Genomic DNA, 15,861 nt, shown 5'->3' with positions numbered 1-15,861 from the left:
ATAAAAATGGTACGCTTAACGGATACTGAGTATCTGTATGGTATATATAATATGGTATATAGACAGCAATTCCATTTCCCGTTTCCTTCTGTCTTGTTGATTACAAGTTGCTAGCATTTGCTCATTTCGAAAGGACGCAGCCAATGGAAGGCACAATTTCATGCACTTTACCTCTCCACCTTCACACCTTTCGTCCAAATCCCTTCACTAACTACAACAAAGATAGCCACCACTACTTCAAAACCAGAGCCTCGAGAAAATCCCCACCAATCCATACTCATAAACCACGACGACCAAGCACCCATCCCCACCACCGCTACAACAAAAGATCATCCCGCTTTCCCACCAGAAAACGGCCTCAGCCATTTGCCACAGAAGATGGGTTCCCAGATTCCTTGCCTCTCCACACCAAAAACCCACATGCCATTTACAAGGACATTCAAAGGTTCGCCTGGAAAAACAAGCTCGAAAAAGCCCTCGCCATCTTGGACTATTTGGACCAAGAGGGCATCCCAGTTAACCCCACCACCTTTTCCTCTCTCATTGCCTCATGTGTTCGAACCAGATCCTTAGCCGAAGGGAAACAGGTCCACACTTATATACGGATAAACGGGCTTGAAAACAATGAGTTTTTACGTACAAAACTCGTGAACATGTACATGGCCTGCGGCTCAGTCGGTAATGCACAACAGCTGTTTGATGAATGTTCTAGTAAGAATGTTTATTCGTGGAATGCATTACTTAGAGGCACTGTGATATTGGGTAAGCGGCGTTATGGTGACGTGCTTACAACTTATACACAAATGCGGGAATTGGGGGTCGGATTGAATGTTTATACTTTCTCTAGTGTCATCAAGAGCTTTGCAGGTGCATCTGCGCTATGGCAGGGTTTAAAGACTCACGCACTTTTGATAAAGAATGGTCTTGTTGGTAGTTCAGTTCTTCAGACGAGTTTGATTGATATGTACTTTAAATGTGGAAAGATTAAGCTTGCCTGTCGCGTCTTTCAAGAAATTTATGAGAGAGATGTTGTGGTGTGGGGAGCGATGATCGCAGGTTTCACACACAATCGACTGCAGAGGGAAGCTTTGGAGTATGTGAGGAGAATGGTAAATGAAGGGATAAAGCCAAATTCGGTTATACTGACTACAATACTTCCTGCTATTGGAGAAGTTCGAGCGCATAAACTTGGCCGCGAGGCTCATGCTTATGTTGTGAAGACGAAGAGTTACTCAAGGCAGATATTCATTCAGTCTGCCTTGATTGACGTGTATTGCAAGTGTGGGGACGTGGGGTCAGGGAGACGGGTCTTTTATGGCTCAACTGAGAGGAATACTATTTGTTGGACCGCTTTAATGTCAGGTTATGCCTCAAATGGGAGGCTTGAGCAGGCTGTGAGATCAATAGTTTGGATGCAGCAGGAAGGGTTTAGGCCTGATGTTGTGACGATTGCCACTGTTCTTCCAATTTGTGCAGAGTTGAGGGCTCTGAAACAAGGGAAGGAGGTTCATGCTTTTGCTCTGAAGAATTGGTTCCTACCTAATGTGTCTATTGTTTCTTCTTTGATGGTAATGTACTCGAAGTGTGGTATCTTGGAATATTCTGCAAAATTGTTTGATGGCATGGAATGGAGGAACGTGATCTTGTGGACAGCCATGATTGATACATACAGAGAACATGGGTATCTAAATGAAGCACTTGGTGTGTTTCGGTCAATGCAGTTGTCAAAGCACAGGCCAGATTCAGTTACAATGGCAAGGATCTTGAGTGTTTGCGGGGAAGCGAAAACGTTGAAGCTTGGTAAGGAGGCTCATGGGCAAGTCGTAAAGAAGAATTTTGAGTCTATCCATTTTGTTTCTGCTGCGGTAGTGAAAATGTATGGTTGTTGTGGAGAAGTTGATCGTGCAAAGTTGGCTTTCGATACAATCCCTGTTAAGGGTTCGATGACATGGACTGCAATCATAGAGGCATATGCATATAATGATCGGTTTCAAGATGCAATGGATCTTTTTGATGAGATGAGATCGGGCGGTTCTACTCCAAACGATTTCACTTTCAGAGTGGTTCTGTCTATTTGTGATCAAGCTGGACTCGTTGACGAGGCTTGCCAGATATTTAATTTAATGCAGCATAGGTATAAAATTAAGGCATTGGAAGAACATTATTCTGTAATCATTGGACTTCTTACCCGTTTTGGTCGCATTGAGGAGGCTCAAAGATTTCTAGAGATGAGTTCTTCCTCATCATAACAAAGAGAGTGTGAGTTAATTTACATAGTACTCTTGTTTTGGTTCATTACATTTGTTCTTGATACTTGCTTATGAATGTCAAAAAACTCAAGAGATGTGCAGATGTAAACGTATCTCATTATTATGAGATCTGAGATTAGTATATTTTGATGCATGGCGAAGGAATGAAAACAAAAAAGAAGATGGTGATTGGGCTTTCCCTAAACCAGACATTTGCAGGCCATTAGCAAGTTGGACCCTCAATGTATACAGTTAGTCACTTCAATTTGATTAGAAATATATAATGGATTTTGTTTTAGTAAACTGTAGACTTTACTAAACCCAACAGATTATATATATTCTTAAAGCCCTGCTAACATTGCAAACTAAACCTGATATTATTTTAGGACCTCTGCCGTATATAGTTGGCTTCGCGATCAGTCACGAAAGACAGTCTTCGGATCAAATTATCAAATATCTTACTTTGATGAAACAAACCTGAAGAGATGGATAATTAAATAATAATAATAAAATCGCACTAGATCAAAAGATAATATTAAAGCAAGCAGTCGAAACAAGTGAAAATAAAGAAGAATAGTCCGAAATTTTGATCGAATTAATATAAAAGAAGAGAAAAGAAAAGAGAAATATATTTACTTGCCATAAAGATCGGGCATCGTGACCGTCCACTTGTAACTTAGCAACGCATATGTCGATGACTCGATTTTTTCCCAACAAGGTCAGTGGAAGATCAGTTGGGAAACAACAACAACAATAATAATAATGAAAAAAAACAATAGCTTTATTGACCCAACTTATAAAGTCATACCGCAAAGGCAGTGTCCTGGTCAAGCTTTGTCGGACGACAGTCAAAGAGTAAAATCTGATCTGCCTCCGGCACCGGCATTTAATCCATTTACCGCCACAACATGATCCAGATGATATATCCGATGGACACTTGCATTGCAAAAATTGGTCATTTGCCAATTGATCAAAAAAGTCAAAAAGAAAAATAATGTCATTTCTCAGCATGTTATATTATATTATATAGTAGGCGCTGTTCTTTTGTAATTAGTCAACGTGAAAATCTTCGATACCTCGTTATTATGTGTTGCAGCTGTTTCCCTCTTAATTTGTGCTGATATTATTGGCTTTATTCTCTATCCTAACTTAATCAGTCAAACTTTAATAGAATATGACACGACATTAGATCCTTTTAACTCATTCGATCCCATCATGAACTACTACTACTGGGTGATCGATCTAATTCTTCTTAATTAACTCTAAACCTATAAGCTATATAGCTTCTAACAAATAGTACTACTTTATAATATATATATATATATATATATAGTTTAATGCAAAACATAATTGGGTGACATGTCTTATATAGAATTTTATATCATTTATTATATATTGTATGATCAACATCGATCTTTGATACTTAGTAAAGAACATACATGTTGTCGGTGGGCAAAAGGTTTTGTTCTTCATTCAGTGAATGAGGGGACTGGATTATTGAATTCATCATGTGATTATTAAGAAAACTAAAAAAGTCACATTTCTATACTGAAGAATGAGATTACCTGATCTGGGTGTTAGGTGCGCTTTCTTTATCTTATTGACGTCGAATCATTATGTAGTGTCACGTGATTTATTAAAAAAAATTTTAAAAATTTATTTAAAATAAAATAACATCTGAAAATATAAAAAAATTAAAATTAAAATAATAAGACGTTCCGTTTACCACTTTTATGTTTGTATTTTTAATTTTTTTATAAGTCATATTGCACTACATGGTGGTATCAGAAAGGAGTGAACAGTATAAATAAGACAGTACTACTATTGTAGCATTTCTCGTGTATATATACGTGGGTGATCATTAATATATATATACCTGCAGGTAGCTAGTACTGCAGTCAGCAGCGCTGGTGATCAACGCGGAGATCGTATCCATGTATACAGAGAGTGCACTCAAATCAAAAGAAGTTCAAGCTAAACATTGATGGCAGTGTTGATTATAAGCATTTACATATATATATATATATATATATATATATATTAAGATAGTTAAAGTTTTTAATTTAGCTTTATTTTTTTAAATTTTTAATTATATATAGATCAGATAGTTGAAGCCTTGCATGATCCAGCTGTTCCCAAATTTAGCTTTAAAAAAAATCCTCCCTTAACCAAAATAGCATGCGCATGCAGACTTCTTGGATATGCTGTTGAGTTGTTTCCAGCAAAACAAAACATATTAACGCGCACGAGCCATTAACGCACGCTTGTATATTCTACCTTAATTAATTCATTACGTACAGTCATGGCTAATTTACCGGATAAAAGCTAAATTAATGAACTCTCAAAAATTAGAAAAATGATGCAAATCCGGCCTGCTAATGGGAAATAAATTTTATGAACCTCCATTTATATCTTCTTATGCGCCATATTATATATATATATATATATTGTTGTAATTACGAATATTTCTTAAATAATATTAAACGGCCTGCCAAATCCTCAAAAGAAATGTATCAAAACAAGAATATTTGAAATTTCCTATAATTTTTTTTTTTTTTTTTTTTTTTGTTCAAACGCTTTTCACTATTTATCAGATGTGATAGGTACCGCGCATGTAAATCCTACTGAATTCATATCCTTTTCAAATTATAGAAAGGGTACTGATTTGTATAAATTACAAATATACAAATATTGTAAAGGTGATGTACTCATGTGGTGTCATGTGCTAGCTATAGATGTAATTAAGCTGTATGTAAACCACAGCCCTAATATTCTTCAATGCAATAATATTATATATATATATATAATTCTAATTAAATGGTGCCTCATTTACCTTGGGTTCAGTGGATCTAGCATACTAGCCTTCCTAAGAAGATTTCCATTATGATGTGGAATGGTGTTAATAATTGCTTAAGTGTTGATGAGAATATCAAAATGGTGGGTATTCCGATGGTTTCTAAATGTAATTATTGTAAAGTGGGTTATATTAAGGATTTGAATGATGTGCTTTGCACGGGGGATTTTGCTAGATACATTTGGCGTTTAGCGGCTAGTCAATTAGGGGTTTCATATGGCTTCATTCTACGTTTAGAAGGAACAAACGAATTTTTGATTTCGTCGTGCGGATAAGTCTTCCCAAGTGAGAATTATTTTTTGTCTTCTTCCTTCTATTATATTTTGGAAGCTTTGGGAGAGGCGCTGTAAAGCCCAGTATAAAGATAAGGTTAATACGGTCGAGTCAGTTTGGCACGCTATTAAATTATGACTCTGTCGTATTATGGATCAAATTATAAAAGTTTCTTCTGTTTCTACCCAGGATGTTGATATTTTGAATAGATTGGATATCCCGGTTTTGCTTCCTAAGCCTAAGAGGGTTCCGGTGGTTAGATGGACCCGACCTCATCAAGGTTGGGTCAAACTTAAATTGATGGTAGTAGTCTTAGTAATCCAGGTCCTTCTGGTGCTGAGGGTGTTATTCGGGATGAATATGGTTGGTTACTTGTAGCTTATTTTGTGTCCCTGGGTTTGGGTACTAATAATTTTGCTGAAATTAGAAGCTTATTGAAAGGTGTTCGTAGGTGTTATAATCTTGGATTTTCTCGTGTTCAAATTGAGACTGATTCTTAGCCGTTGGTTAATTGGATTACTAAGGATGATTGCCACATTTGGTATTTAGAAGATTTCTAGGATGAATTACATGATTATCTTAATTGTCTGGATTATACTGTGAATCATATTTTTCGTGAAGGAAATGTTGTGATTGATTTTCTAGCCAAGTGTGGTGCTGAGGGTTGAACTCTAATTGGTCTGGAGATCATATGTTGCCTAGTCTTTTAAGAGGTCTCATTCGTATGGAAAAATTGGGTCTTCCTTATTTGAGGGTTTTGTAAGGTTTGTGCCTGGTAAGTTTTTCTTTTGGTTTGATTAATTTCTCTATCCTTATTTGCTTGTTTTTCTTGCAAGTTATCTTGTCTTCGGTTGGTTTTGTTTTGGGTTAATTATCTTTTCTTTTGGTATTGTATTTGAATGATATGGATATTAAGGTTTGACGCCTGGGTTTTGGTTTTTCTAGTCTATCTGTATCTCCTAGGTGTCGGATTGTGACCACGGTTTTCCCCTGCCACAAGTGAGGACAATCAATAAAATTGAGATACCATTTTCTTATTAATATATATATATAGCTATTATTAATATATATGCAGGTCTAATTGATTAATGCCCGCTGCCATCATGATTAATTTTGGTTTTATTTTATCATCCCTCACCAATTGAACGCAACAGATTGAGGAATTATTTGATCTTTCTATCAACGACTGATTATAATTATATGCATGCTGCATGCATCCTAAAATTATAGCATTATATATGAAAAATGTACTCGAGAATTTCACAAAGCTTTCTTTGGGAATTAGCTTCCATATATTAAGCAATACTATCTATCATTAAAATCTCTCTCTCTCTCTCTCTCTCTCTCTCTCTCTCTAGGTTTTTTGCTTGAATAGTACTTCATGATCACTTTACTAAACAGATAATTAAGCAACAAATTAAGAGAGTTTTGGAGGATCAATAATTGCTGGAGTTGCTATCACTTATTTTTCTTTGAGGCACTTTGGGACTTCGACCAATTGAAAGATATACAGATCATTCACGAATTCGCTAAAATGGGAAGATTAATTTTAGTTTTTTTTCTTTTGCTTTGTGCTTTTTTTAGGTAATGAAAAGACATGAATATGATATAAAATTTTCTACCTCCTCATCTTTCTGTCTAAATTTTTTCCTTTGTAAGTTTTGAGGATAGGTTAAGATCATTAGAGTTGGGGGAACTATGTCGTTTAGGCAGGAGACGACGCCAAACCAGAAAGGGTTTAATTAAGAGTAGTTGTACGTATACGCATACATAATAACGTATACATTCGTAGTAGTACAGTACTGTTTTTTTTTTTTTTTTTTCAGCTTGGAATCAAGTGTTTCAGTTTAACAAATTATACATCTTGTTCTATAACTAGTTTTCTTTGTCTATCACTCATAACATTATATTAATAAGAAAAATTCTCGATGATCTCAATATAGAGCGTATATAGTAAAGTGTTAATTTACACGACATAATTTTATTTGGAAAATAAATTTTAAATTTTAAATTTTATAATTGAAGTGATTATGTGGATGGTGTACTCTACAAACTAGTTTGAAAATAGAATAATTATATTAATAATAAAATATTTATGTTATATACATTATGGTATCGTCAAAGAGATTAGTAGCTAGTACTATATATATATACTAGTCTTACAACTTCGTGATGTCATTGAAGTTGAAGTATCAGCCTTCATTATATAATTTAGAGTTTGGTGATTCCTTAACCTTTTTATTTTTTTGTCACTTATTAGCTTCTGATATTATTATATATTAAATCCTTTTTCTGTTTTGTCATACATGAGACCGATTCTATTGATGGCCTCAGAATTCTATTATGATTACATCATTTTCATACTATTTATGTGCAATTTATTCTTTTTCTCCAACCAACAAGTGGGAGTACCATTTCTGAAAGAAAACAACAGGAAAAAACCTTGACTACTGATCAAAACTACTACAATACTTGTATATATCTTTAGCTAGGCTGCTTTAGGATTAGTTGTGTACTAAGAATACTTCTCAAAATATCTCACTATTATTTATTATTTTATTATTATTTTTTAATTATTTTTTCAAATATCTGAAAATACATCCATATCCAAACACAACCTAAGATTCCCCTCAAAAGTGGGATTAGTGGGTCCAATTTCAAGGCCACATGATGCAGGGAAACCGCGTTCTAAATAGGGGAATTAATTTCTCCAATTACCCAACGAGCATTCAAAATCGAATGCACTGATCATCGGTATGATATGACTGGCCCCTCCAAGAAACTTCTATATCCTTCAGAATTTACTCCTTTTTCTTTCAAAAAAATATTTTGTATTGGTTCCAGCAAACCTGAATATTTAATCCAACATGCACATATGCACATCTTTTTTGATCGGTTGTGAAGCTATGCGGAAGGACACTTCAACCTATGTTAACTCTCCACGTTTCGATTTGATCATGACATTTGTATAGTATCCACATCTATAAATACGGATAACTGGATCGCACACTCAGTACTGGTGCATTTGCCTGAAACACCAACAGATAGAATATTGCTACAAAAACTTGGTGCATGGAAAAATCAAACAGCTGCAGCAGCAGCACAGGTGCTGCCTCTTCTAGCTACAGAGGAGTGCGCAAGAGAAAATGGGGGAAATGGGTGTCTGAAATTCGTGAGCCTGGCACGAAAGCCAGAATTTGGTTGGGGAGCTTTGAGACACCCGAAATGGCTGCTGCTGCTTATGATACAGCTGCGTTTTACTTCAGAGGACGTGATGCACGGCTCAACTTTCCTGAGCTGGCCAATAACCTTCCACGCCCAGTAAGCTCAGATGCTGAAGACATTCGCATGGCCGCTCACGAGGCTGCCTTATGGATTAAAGACCGTGCGGGGACGGCTGAGGTTGGAGGGTCTAGCTCATACGTGGCGCCGCTCACGGTGAGGCTCTCGCCTAGCCAAATCGAGGCCATTAACGAGTTCCCGTTGGACTCGCCGAAGATGTGGATGCAAATGGCAGCGGAAGAATCCATGGCGTTCTCCACTGGTGATTATGACATTGATGAGGAGAATAAATGGGAAGACTTCCAGAATGATTCTCTTTGGGACCCTTAGGTAACATTAATTGCCAACATATTATAATATAGTTTATTAATTTATATTTATTGTACTTACATATGTATTTTGTGGTTTATTTCAAACCTCAATAACTAGGAGGGAAATTTCAATCTGACTTACCCAAAATTGCTCAGTGACAGAAGTTTGGGAAGAAAAAAAGTAGAGATGTTGATCAGCTTGCTTATTACATATACATGAAGCATGACTACCATTCAAATTCGGCAAATCGAGAGGACTTTCTACGACATCAGATCATTTCTTGAAGATTTATGAGGATTCAGTAGTAGTAGTACTGTTTAATGGAATAGTACGTAGGAGCAGAAGATTAATATATATATATATATATATATATATATATATATATATATAGCATTGCGCAAGTTTATTCCTAAAGAGAGATTTTTTCTGGCGGGTCCCATTTGACATCAGATCAGGAGGATCGGTTGGTTAATTTTTTTTGATAGATTCATAAGAGTTTTTAGTGGACGAAATTTATGTGTAGTGAGATCAGGCCCACATACAATCTCACACATTTGAATAATATTTGATGTATAAATATTTTAATATTAATTACTCGATGGAGTATAAATATATATATGTTGGTAGTCACTATAAATATATATATATTATTCGACTTAATTATAAATGGATCATTAATTAATATAATAATTCTAATATATCTTTTTATTAAAATAAATAAGGACAACGGAGTACTACATGATACGAGATAGATTTTTCTTTTTCGAATGACATGCAATATTAAAAGCTAATTAAATCTAATTTTATTCGAATAATTAATTAATTTGCGGGATTGTAATTTTGATCTGATTGGGTGCGGTGAACGTCCTTGGTTAAACATGCATGGATCCTCGGGTCTAATCTTTCAAATGCATCTGCTGTAGAGAGGATGGTCTCTCTTAAACACGTAGATTATCAAACCAGTACTGAAACGTGCCGGTCCACGTAAAACCGCACAAGTATAATGTAGTCCCCCATAAGTTTGGTTGAAAGTCGAATCATGTGTAGGAATCATCGGCCTTTATGACATGGACACCAAGATCATCACCGTCCCCTGATTAATTTGCATGCAATGAACGGTAAAATCCATTAAGCCGTTACCTAAGTCGTTAAAGATTACGATACTCATCACTCGTTTACGCGGCTTCAAGAAACTGGATACTCTAGCATCAGAATCATTATGCGTCATAATCTGCCCTGCAACAACAACAATGTAAAGTACCAAGTGATCAAAGAAAACATTATTATAAGTACGTACGTTTGTAAGACCCAATGAACTCATGTTTTCTGTGTACAGTAGTACTTTTTCTCTGCTGCTTGATGGGTGAAAACTGCATAGGGTTCTTCTTGCATGCCATTTTATAGGGCAACATTCATCTGCGGATCTGGTTACATTCATCTGAGCTGATTCTGGCAGATATGTTGCTAGCTCAGATTCCATTCATAGGCTACAATTTAAAAAATAAAAAATAAAATCCAAGCAATTCTAACACAGAAATATACTTTCTAGTACGCTACATCTGGCCGAAACAGGAATATATAACAGAGTAAACCAAAAAGATATCTGAAAAACTCCCCATAGTTTTTGTAAGTGTTTTAGTTTCGGAATTTATGTAACTCTGAAATCTCTTCTTTAAAAAAAAATCAGTGAAACTCTTATCAATGCATGGCTCATGCAGTAGTAGTACTAGTAATGTCCGCGCGAATCATGTACATAATTATATGAGAAATGATTTGTATAAATCCTAATAGATGAGTCCAGTGTAGGCACTTTATAAAAAGTAAACTCCACTATGAAAAAGTGTAAAAAAAACATTTTTCTTTTTTAGCGGGACTCATATTTTTATAAAAAGCATGCAATACAAGACTTGTCTATTGGAGACTTGTACTTAAAATTACTATATATATATATCTACTCTCTTATAATAAGTGGCTATCTAACTGTGAATAGTAAATTTTATTTTTTTTTGTTAACTTTTTTTATTTTTCCGTTAAGTCCTGTTTTACCAAAAGACCTTTGAAATCTTTGACCATTTTACCTGTAGCTCCCTTGTAGAATTTAATGAAGGGTCCTGTTTTACTAAAAGACCCTTAATAGCCCCGCGACGCACATGAATTGACGTATCTTTTTCATGTAATTTTTATTCTGACAGTGTATTCATTTTCCTTTCTTTTTGTTTCAATTTTTTTAAATAAAAAAATTAAAATGACTTTAATCTTTAGAACAAAAATGCTTTAGAGCATTCTCATTGTAAAATTCAACTTCAAGTATATTTAACTAATAAAATACTTAAAACACTCAATATATAATATTAATTATTATTTTAATTAGAATATAATTATTATTAATATTAATATTGAATATTATTAATTTGATTAGAATAAACTACTGACTTTTTCACTTTTTTTTATTTAATTCATTATGTCAAGTGCACTCCAGGACTAACGCACCCGGGACCGTTCCCTAATATGTATGTATGTATATATATATATATATATATATATAATATTATATATATATACATATATTTATACGCGTGCGCGAGAGCAAGAAAATTAAAATGGATTAGTTGTTGGGGGTTTCCCTAGCTAGCTAGCTAGTCAAGTGGAAGGAAGCGTAATTTATAAATTATAATCAAATTGGTTAATCAGTACTTGTTTTGATAATAGTCGTTTTTTGGGTTTTACCGGGGACAAGGTTTGATTTAGGGTCAATTTCATAGGTAGCAATTATTCACATATATGACATGCATCATGTATTATTGTATCTACGTGCGTGTTAGTAATTATATGATTATATCTCTCTTGGGATACAGGCTAATTGCAAAAATATGTAGTCTGATATAACAAATTAATTGTTTGAATATTATAATTTCATGATTTTCTTGAGTTGATCAGTGATGTTTTAATCTATAATTATATATTGTAACCTCGTTTTGCAGATCATCGTTAACCTAAACCTAAAGAGAATTGCTATTGTGTCGCTATAGTTTTACCGTTCACTTTACTTAATTGACATAACATGACTACTATTTAGTGTCACGTGATTTATTAAAAATAAATAAAAATACAAACATAAAAGATTGCCGGATAAAAGAAAAAATTTAAATTAATAAGCGGTATAACTAAAGAATTTTACTACGTACAAGCAAGTTTGCATACTAATTTGCATATTAATATTGTTGTTTTCATATTCTAAATTTAAATTAGTACTATTTTTAATAAAATCTATTTTCTGCCCAATAATATTGAATGAGTGTACGTATTAATGTGCATAATCGCTTACAATTAAATTTTTTCATAACTAAAACAGCAAAGTAGCATTTCTTAAACCTATATTCTTATCGAAAGGGGGCTACTTGGCACACTAACACGTCATCATGGCTTCGAATATTTTATCAATCGGACAGATCTCGTTACAATATTTTTTAAAATACATTACAAAACGGCAGGCCTATCAAAAAGTTATATTACGCAGGACCCATTATACTATTTCAATTAACGTATATTCTAGTAATGTTAGATACAGTCGTGAAATATATAACTGTTATTCAGTCACTTTGAAAAAAAAGTGAGATCTACTATTAAAAAATTAATTTTTTTACATGAGTTTCATATTTGTTTACTTTTTTCAAAATAATTACATAGTGCTTGCATACTCACGACTACAACTATCATTTCTCTATTATGTATATCTTTGTTGTGTCCAACATGATTTCGGACCTAAATTGGGTCCAACATGCAATATTATATGCATCCCCCATATATTTATTACCATTTTAGGGCACTCTCGATCACTAATATATATGCTTCACCCAGTGATCAAATCACCAACCACTTGTTGATCTTGGGCCGCAACTTGTCGCGCTTGATCGTTCAGACAAGCCATACGTGCCTTCAGATGCATGCAACTTCAGCCTTCCTTTCTTTCTAATCGGTTCTGAATGCCGTTCATGTATATGATCTTCATGTTCCTGTTGAAGCAGCATCGATCAGCTGCTCGCTGCGCGCGACCAAAACTGACACCGTATGTACGTTTTAGGAAGAAATTTGAGATCTAGACGCTGTTTTTCTCGAGTAATCAGAAGGAACTCGATCGTCAATTTAGCCTTTTAGGTAGGAAAATGTGGGGGAAGTGGACGGCGGTTGTGAAAGAGCTAAAGATAGTGAGCTACGTAGCAGCACCAATGGTTGTGGTCACGGTCTTGCAGTATCTGTTGCAGGTTGTCTCCGTTATTATGGTTGGACACCTTGATGACCTCTCGCTCTCCGGTGTCTCTATCGCCACCTCTTTTACCAGTGTAACCGGCTTCAGTCTCCTTGTAAATTCCTAATTCTATCCTTTTTTTTCCCTCTAGATGGAGTACTTCATGCATCTTCTCTAGTACTTGATAGAAACGCATGGCACTGATTAGCCAACCACCACCAACAACAACACACACACACACACACACATGTGGTATCCATATATAGTAGGCTGCAAACGAGTTCGCGATCGGCTCAATTGAGTATTGCGCCGTTCACATAATAATAATGATAATAATAATAATTATCATTATTGTTGAGTTGTTGTTGTTATATAACCAGTTTGAGCATCTTAGATTTGAGATATGGAAATCATTCTAGCATTATATGACCGGATTTCATGACTGCTAAGCAGTTTGGGATGGCTGGTGCATTGGAGACTTTATGTGGGCAAGCTTATGGGGCAGAGCAATATCAAAAGCTTGGAATATATACTCACACGGCCATCATCTCTCTTGTTCTGATTTGTATCCCAATATCCCTGCTATGGCTGTTCACAGACAAGCTACTAATACTCGCAGGCCAAGATCATTCAATATCACTTGTAGCGCACAAATACTCAGTATGGCTCATCCCTGGCCTGTTTTCGTACGGGATACTTCAATCAATAGTTCGCTACCTCCAGACTCAAAGCATGATCCTTCCAATGCTCTTTAGTTCGTTCGCAACGCTATGCTTCCATGTACCAATTTGTTGGGCTCTGGTTTTTAGAGTAAAATTGGGAAGTATTGGAGCTGCATTAGCCATTTGTTTATCATCCTGGTTCAATGTGCTATTGCTTGGGTTATACATGAAGTACTCTTCCGCTTGTGAAAAAACTCGTGCCGAGTTCTCAAAGGATGTCTTTTTGGGCATGAGGGAGTTCTTTCGCTTTGCTATTCCTTCTGCCGGAATGGTTTGGTAATTTTCTGTCTTGTTCTAACTTCATTTAATCATCATTAGTTACGCTACAGTATTCAGCCTCTAATATATTAACATCGGTATCATGCCTATCATGATCAATATAGCCTAGAGTGGTGGTCATATGAGGTTCTTATTTTGCTTTCCGGGCTTTTGCCAAATCCGAAAATGGAGACTTCAGTGCTCTCAATATGGTATATTTCTTCTGCATTTACCTACCCTAGAATATTTTTCTGCAGAATGCTTCTAATTTCTCAGCGTACTATATATGCAGCTCTACAATTACTTGTTTGCACTACTACGTGCCATATGCATTTGGAGCCACAGCAAGGTTTGCTGATCTATATATATATATATATAGCCTAGCGTTTCTAAAGCATATTCCTCAATGCATGGTGAACAATTAATGTCTTGAAAATAATGAATCATTTTGTAGCACTAGGGTTTCAAATGAGTTGGGAGCTGGGAATCCACAGGCAGCTAAAGTGGCTGTGAAGGCCATAATGGTAATTGCAGTTGCAGAGATGGTGATTGTAAGCATGATGCTATTCTTCTGCCGCAATTTTTTGGGCTATGCTTTCAGCAAAGAGAAGGAAATTGTGGGTAATGTTGCAGATATGGGGCCTTTTATTAGTCTCTCCATCATTACGGATGGCTTACAAGTTGTTCTTTCAGGTAACTTCCTCACATTTCTCCAATGTAGTTGCTTTAAGTTGTACATTTTTTACTGGGAAAAATGCAACAGGGGTTGCTAGAGGAAGTGGGTGGCAACATTTAGGAGCTTATGTGAATCTTGGTGCATATTATTTGGTTGGGACGCCGATAGGTGCTGTGTTGACTTTCGCTCTACACTTCAGGGGGAAAGGCCTTTGGATCGGATTGTTGACAGGATCTTCTGTACAAGCAATTCTGCTAGCTCTAAGAACAAGTTTCACAAATTGGCAAAAACAGGTTTTTAACACAAAAAACTCTTCCTCTCTACATGGATATTGTACGTTGCTTTCCATCATTTCTAGGCTTGTTTGATCAGTAAATCTGAACTACTTTTGAATCTCACAGGCATCAAAAACAAGAGAGAGGCTATTTGATGGAGACTCATAGATCGTGCCATTGCATCGTGCCTTTTTTTTTAAATGTTCCCTCAACGTTGCAAGCAAGAAACTAATCCTCTTAGATCAGACGTTACAGGGCTAGCATTTTGATTTCGTCCGTCCCTTGGACATGGCTTTCCATATCTGATAGAAGGACTTGTAAAAAATATATATACAAAACTCTCTGAAAATGAATTTAATCTCCATTAACCAAATTAGAGATTCAACTGAAAATAAACTTGGGTGGGAATTTTTTTTTTTTTTTTTGGGGGGGGGGGGGGGGGGGGGGGGGGGGGGGGGGGGGGGGGGGGGGGGGGGGGGGGGTACAAGAATATACTATGAATAGTTTGATAAAATCCAAAAGAAAGGACGAAACGTTGTATTCTTTAGGCGGTAGTCAATTAAATGCATTGTCCTTAGAGAGATTACTAATATTTAAAGTACATGCTCATATTAACATTAATTACATATATTAAACTCAAATCGGACTCAAGAGAGAGCATATATAGGCATCATTGAACATTGACTATGGAGCTCCGAAACGGGCCCTGGCCAC

At 35.7% G+C, this 15,861-nt stretch overlaps 3 protein-coding genes across 8 annotated transcripts; all 3 read left to right on the top strand.

Annotated features, from left to right (window-relative positions):
* Window positions 1-51: 51 nt before the first annotated feature.
* On the top strand, window positions 52-2,470 carry LOC121253619 (pentatricopeptide repeat-containing protein At1g71460, chloroplastic). Its single transcript, XM_041153609.1, has one exon. The coding sequence runs from the start codon at window positions 144-146 to the stop codon at window positions 2,247-2,249; it is 2,106 nt and encodes a 701-aa protein (XP_041009543.1). The 5' UTR covers window positions 52-143; the 3' UTR covers window positions 2,250-2,470.
* A 5,745-nt stretch (window positions 2,471-8,215) lies between these two features.
* LOC121252773 (ethylene-responsive transcription factor ERF021-like) lies at window positions 8,216-9,564 on the top strand. 2 transcript variants are annotated; one of them, XM_041152573.1, is made up of 2 exons: window positions 8,216-8,988; window positions 9,132-9,564. In XM_041152573.1, exon 1 carries the CDS (start codon window positions 8,449-8,451, stop codon window positions 8,986-8,988), a length of 540 nt encoding a protein of 179 aa, XP_041008507.1. In that variant the 5' UTR covers window positions 8,216-8,448; the 3' UTR covers window positions 9,132-9,564. The 2 variants fall into 2 exon arrangements, with proteins under 2 accessions (XP_041008507.1, XP_041008506.1); XM_041152572.1 differs by having other exon boundaries at window positions 8,238-8,988; window positions 9,126-9,564.
* A 3,368-nt stretch (window positions 9,565-12,932) lies between these two features.
* LOC121251426 (protein DETOXIFICATION 14-like) lies at window positions 12,933-15,500 on the top strand. Of its 5 annotated transcripts, XM_041150684.1 has the most exons (7): window positions 12,938-13,331; window positions 13,670-14,214; window positions 14,322-14,408; window positions 14,489-14,545; window positions 14,651-14,889; window positions 14,960-15,165; window positions 15,274-15,500. In XM_041150684.1, the coding sequence occupies exons 1-7, from the start codon at window positions 13,134-13,136 to the stop codon at window positions 15,313-15,315; spliced, it is 1,374 nt and encodes a 457-aa protein (XP_041006618.1). In that variant the 5' UTR covers window positions 12,938-13,133; the 3' UTR covers window positions 15,316-15,500. The 5 variants fall into 5 exon arrangements, with proteins under 5 accessions (XP_041006616.1, XP_041006617.1, XP_041006620.1 ...); XM_041150682.1 differs by lacking the exon at window positions 15,274-15,500 and having other exon boundaries at window positions 12,933-13,331; window positions 14,657-14,889; window positions 14,960-15,267; XM_041150683.1 differs by lacking the exon at window positions 15,274-15,500 and having other exon boundaries at window positions 12,934-13,310; window positions 14,960-15,267.
* The last annotated feature ends 361 nt before the right edge of the window (window positions 15,501-15,861 follow it).

This window comes from Juglans microcarpa x Juglans regia, chromosome 2S (assembly GCF_004785595.1).
Source record: "Juglans microcarpa x Juglans regia isolate MS1-56 chromosome 2S, Jm3101_v1.0, whole genome shotgun sequence".
Lineage (NCBI taxonomy): Eukaryota > Viridiplantae > Streptophyta > Magnoliopsida > Fagales > Juglandaceae > Juglans > Juglans microcarpa x Juglans regia.
Note: the sequence above shows the minus strand (reverse complement) of the source record. Positions and strands in the feature narration are given on the sequence as shown.

Excerpts from the sequence above, each read along its gene's own strand:
- LOC121253619 (XM_041153609.1), top strand. The coding sequence starts at position 144 with ATGGAAGGCACAATTTCATGCACTTTACCTCTCCACCTTCACACCTTT.
- LOC121252773 (XM_041152573.1), top strand. The coding sequence starts at position 8,449 with ATGGAAAAATCAAACAGCTGCAGCAGCAGCACAGGTGCTGCCTCTTCT.
- LOC121251426 (XM_041150681.1), top strand. The coding sequence starts at position 13,134 with ATGTGGGGGAAGTGGACGGCGGTTGTGAAAGAGCTAAAGATAGTGAGC. Across the intron at positions 13,332-13,669 it reads TAACCGGCTTCAGTCTCCTT|TTTGGGATGGCTGGTGCATT; the intron begins GTAAATTCCTAA and ends ACTGCTAAGCAG. Across the intron at positions 14,546-14,650 it reads GCATTTGGAGCCACAGCAAG|CACTAGGGTTTCAAATGAGT; the intron begins GTTTGCTGATCT and ends ATCATTTTGTAG.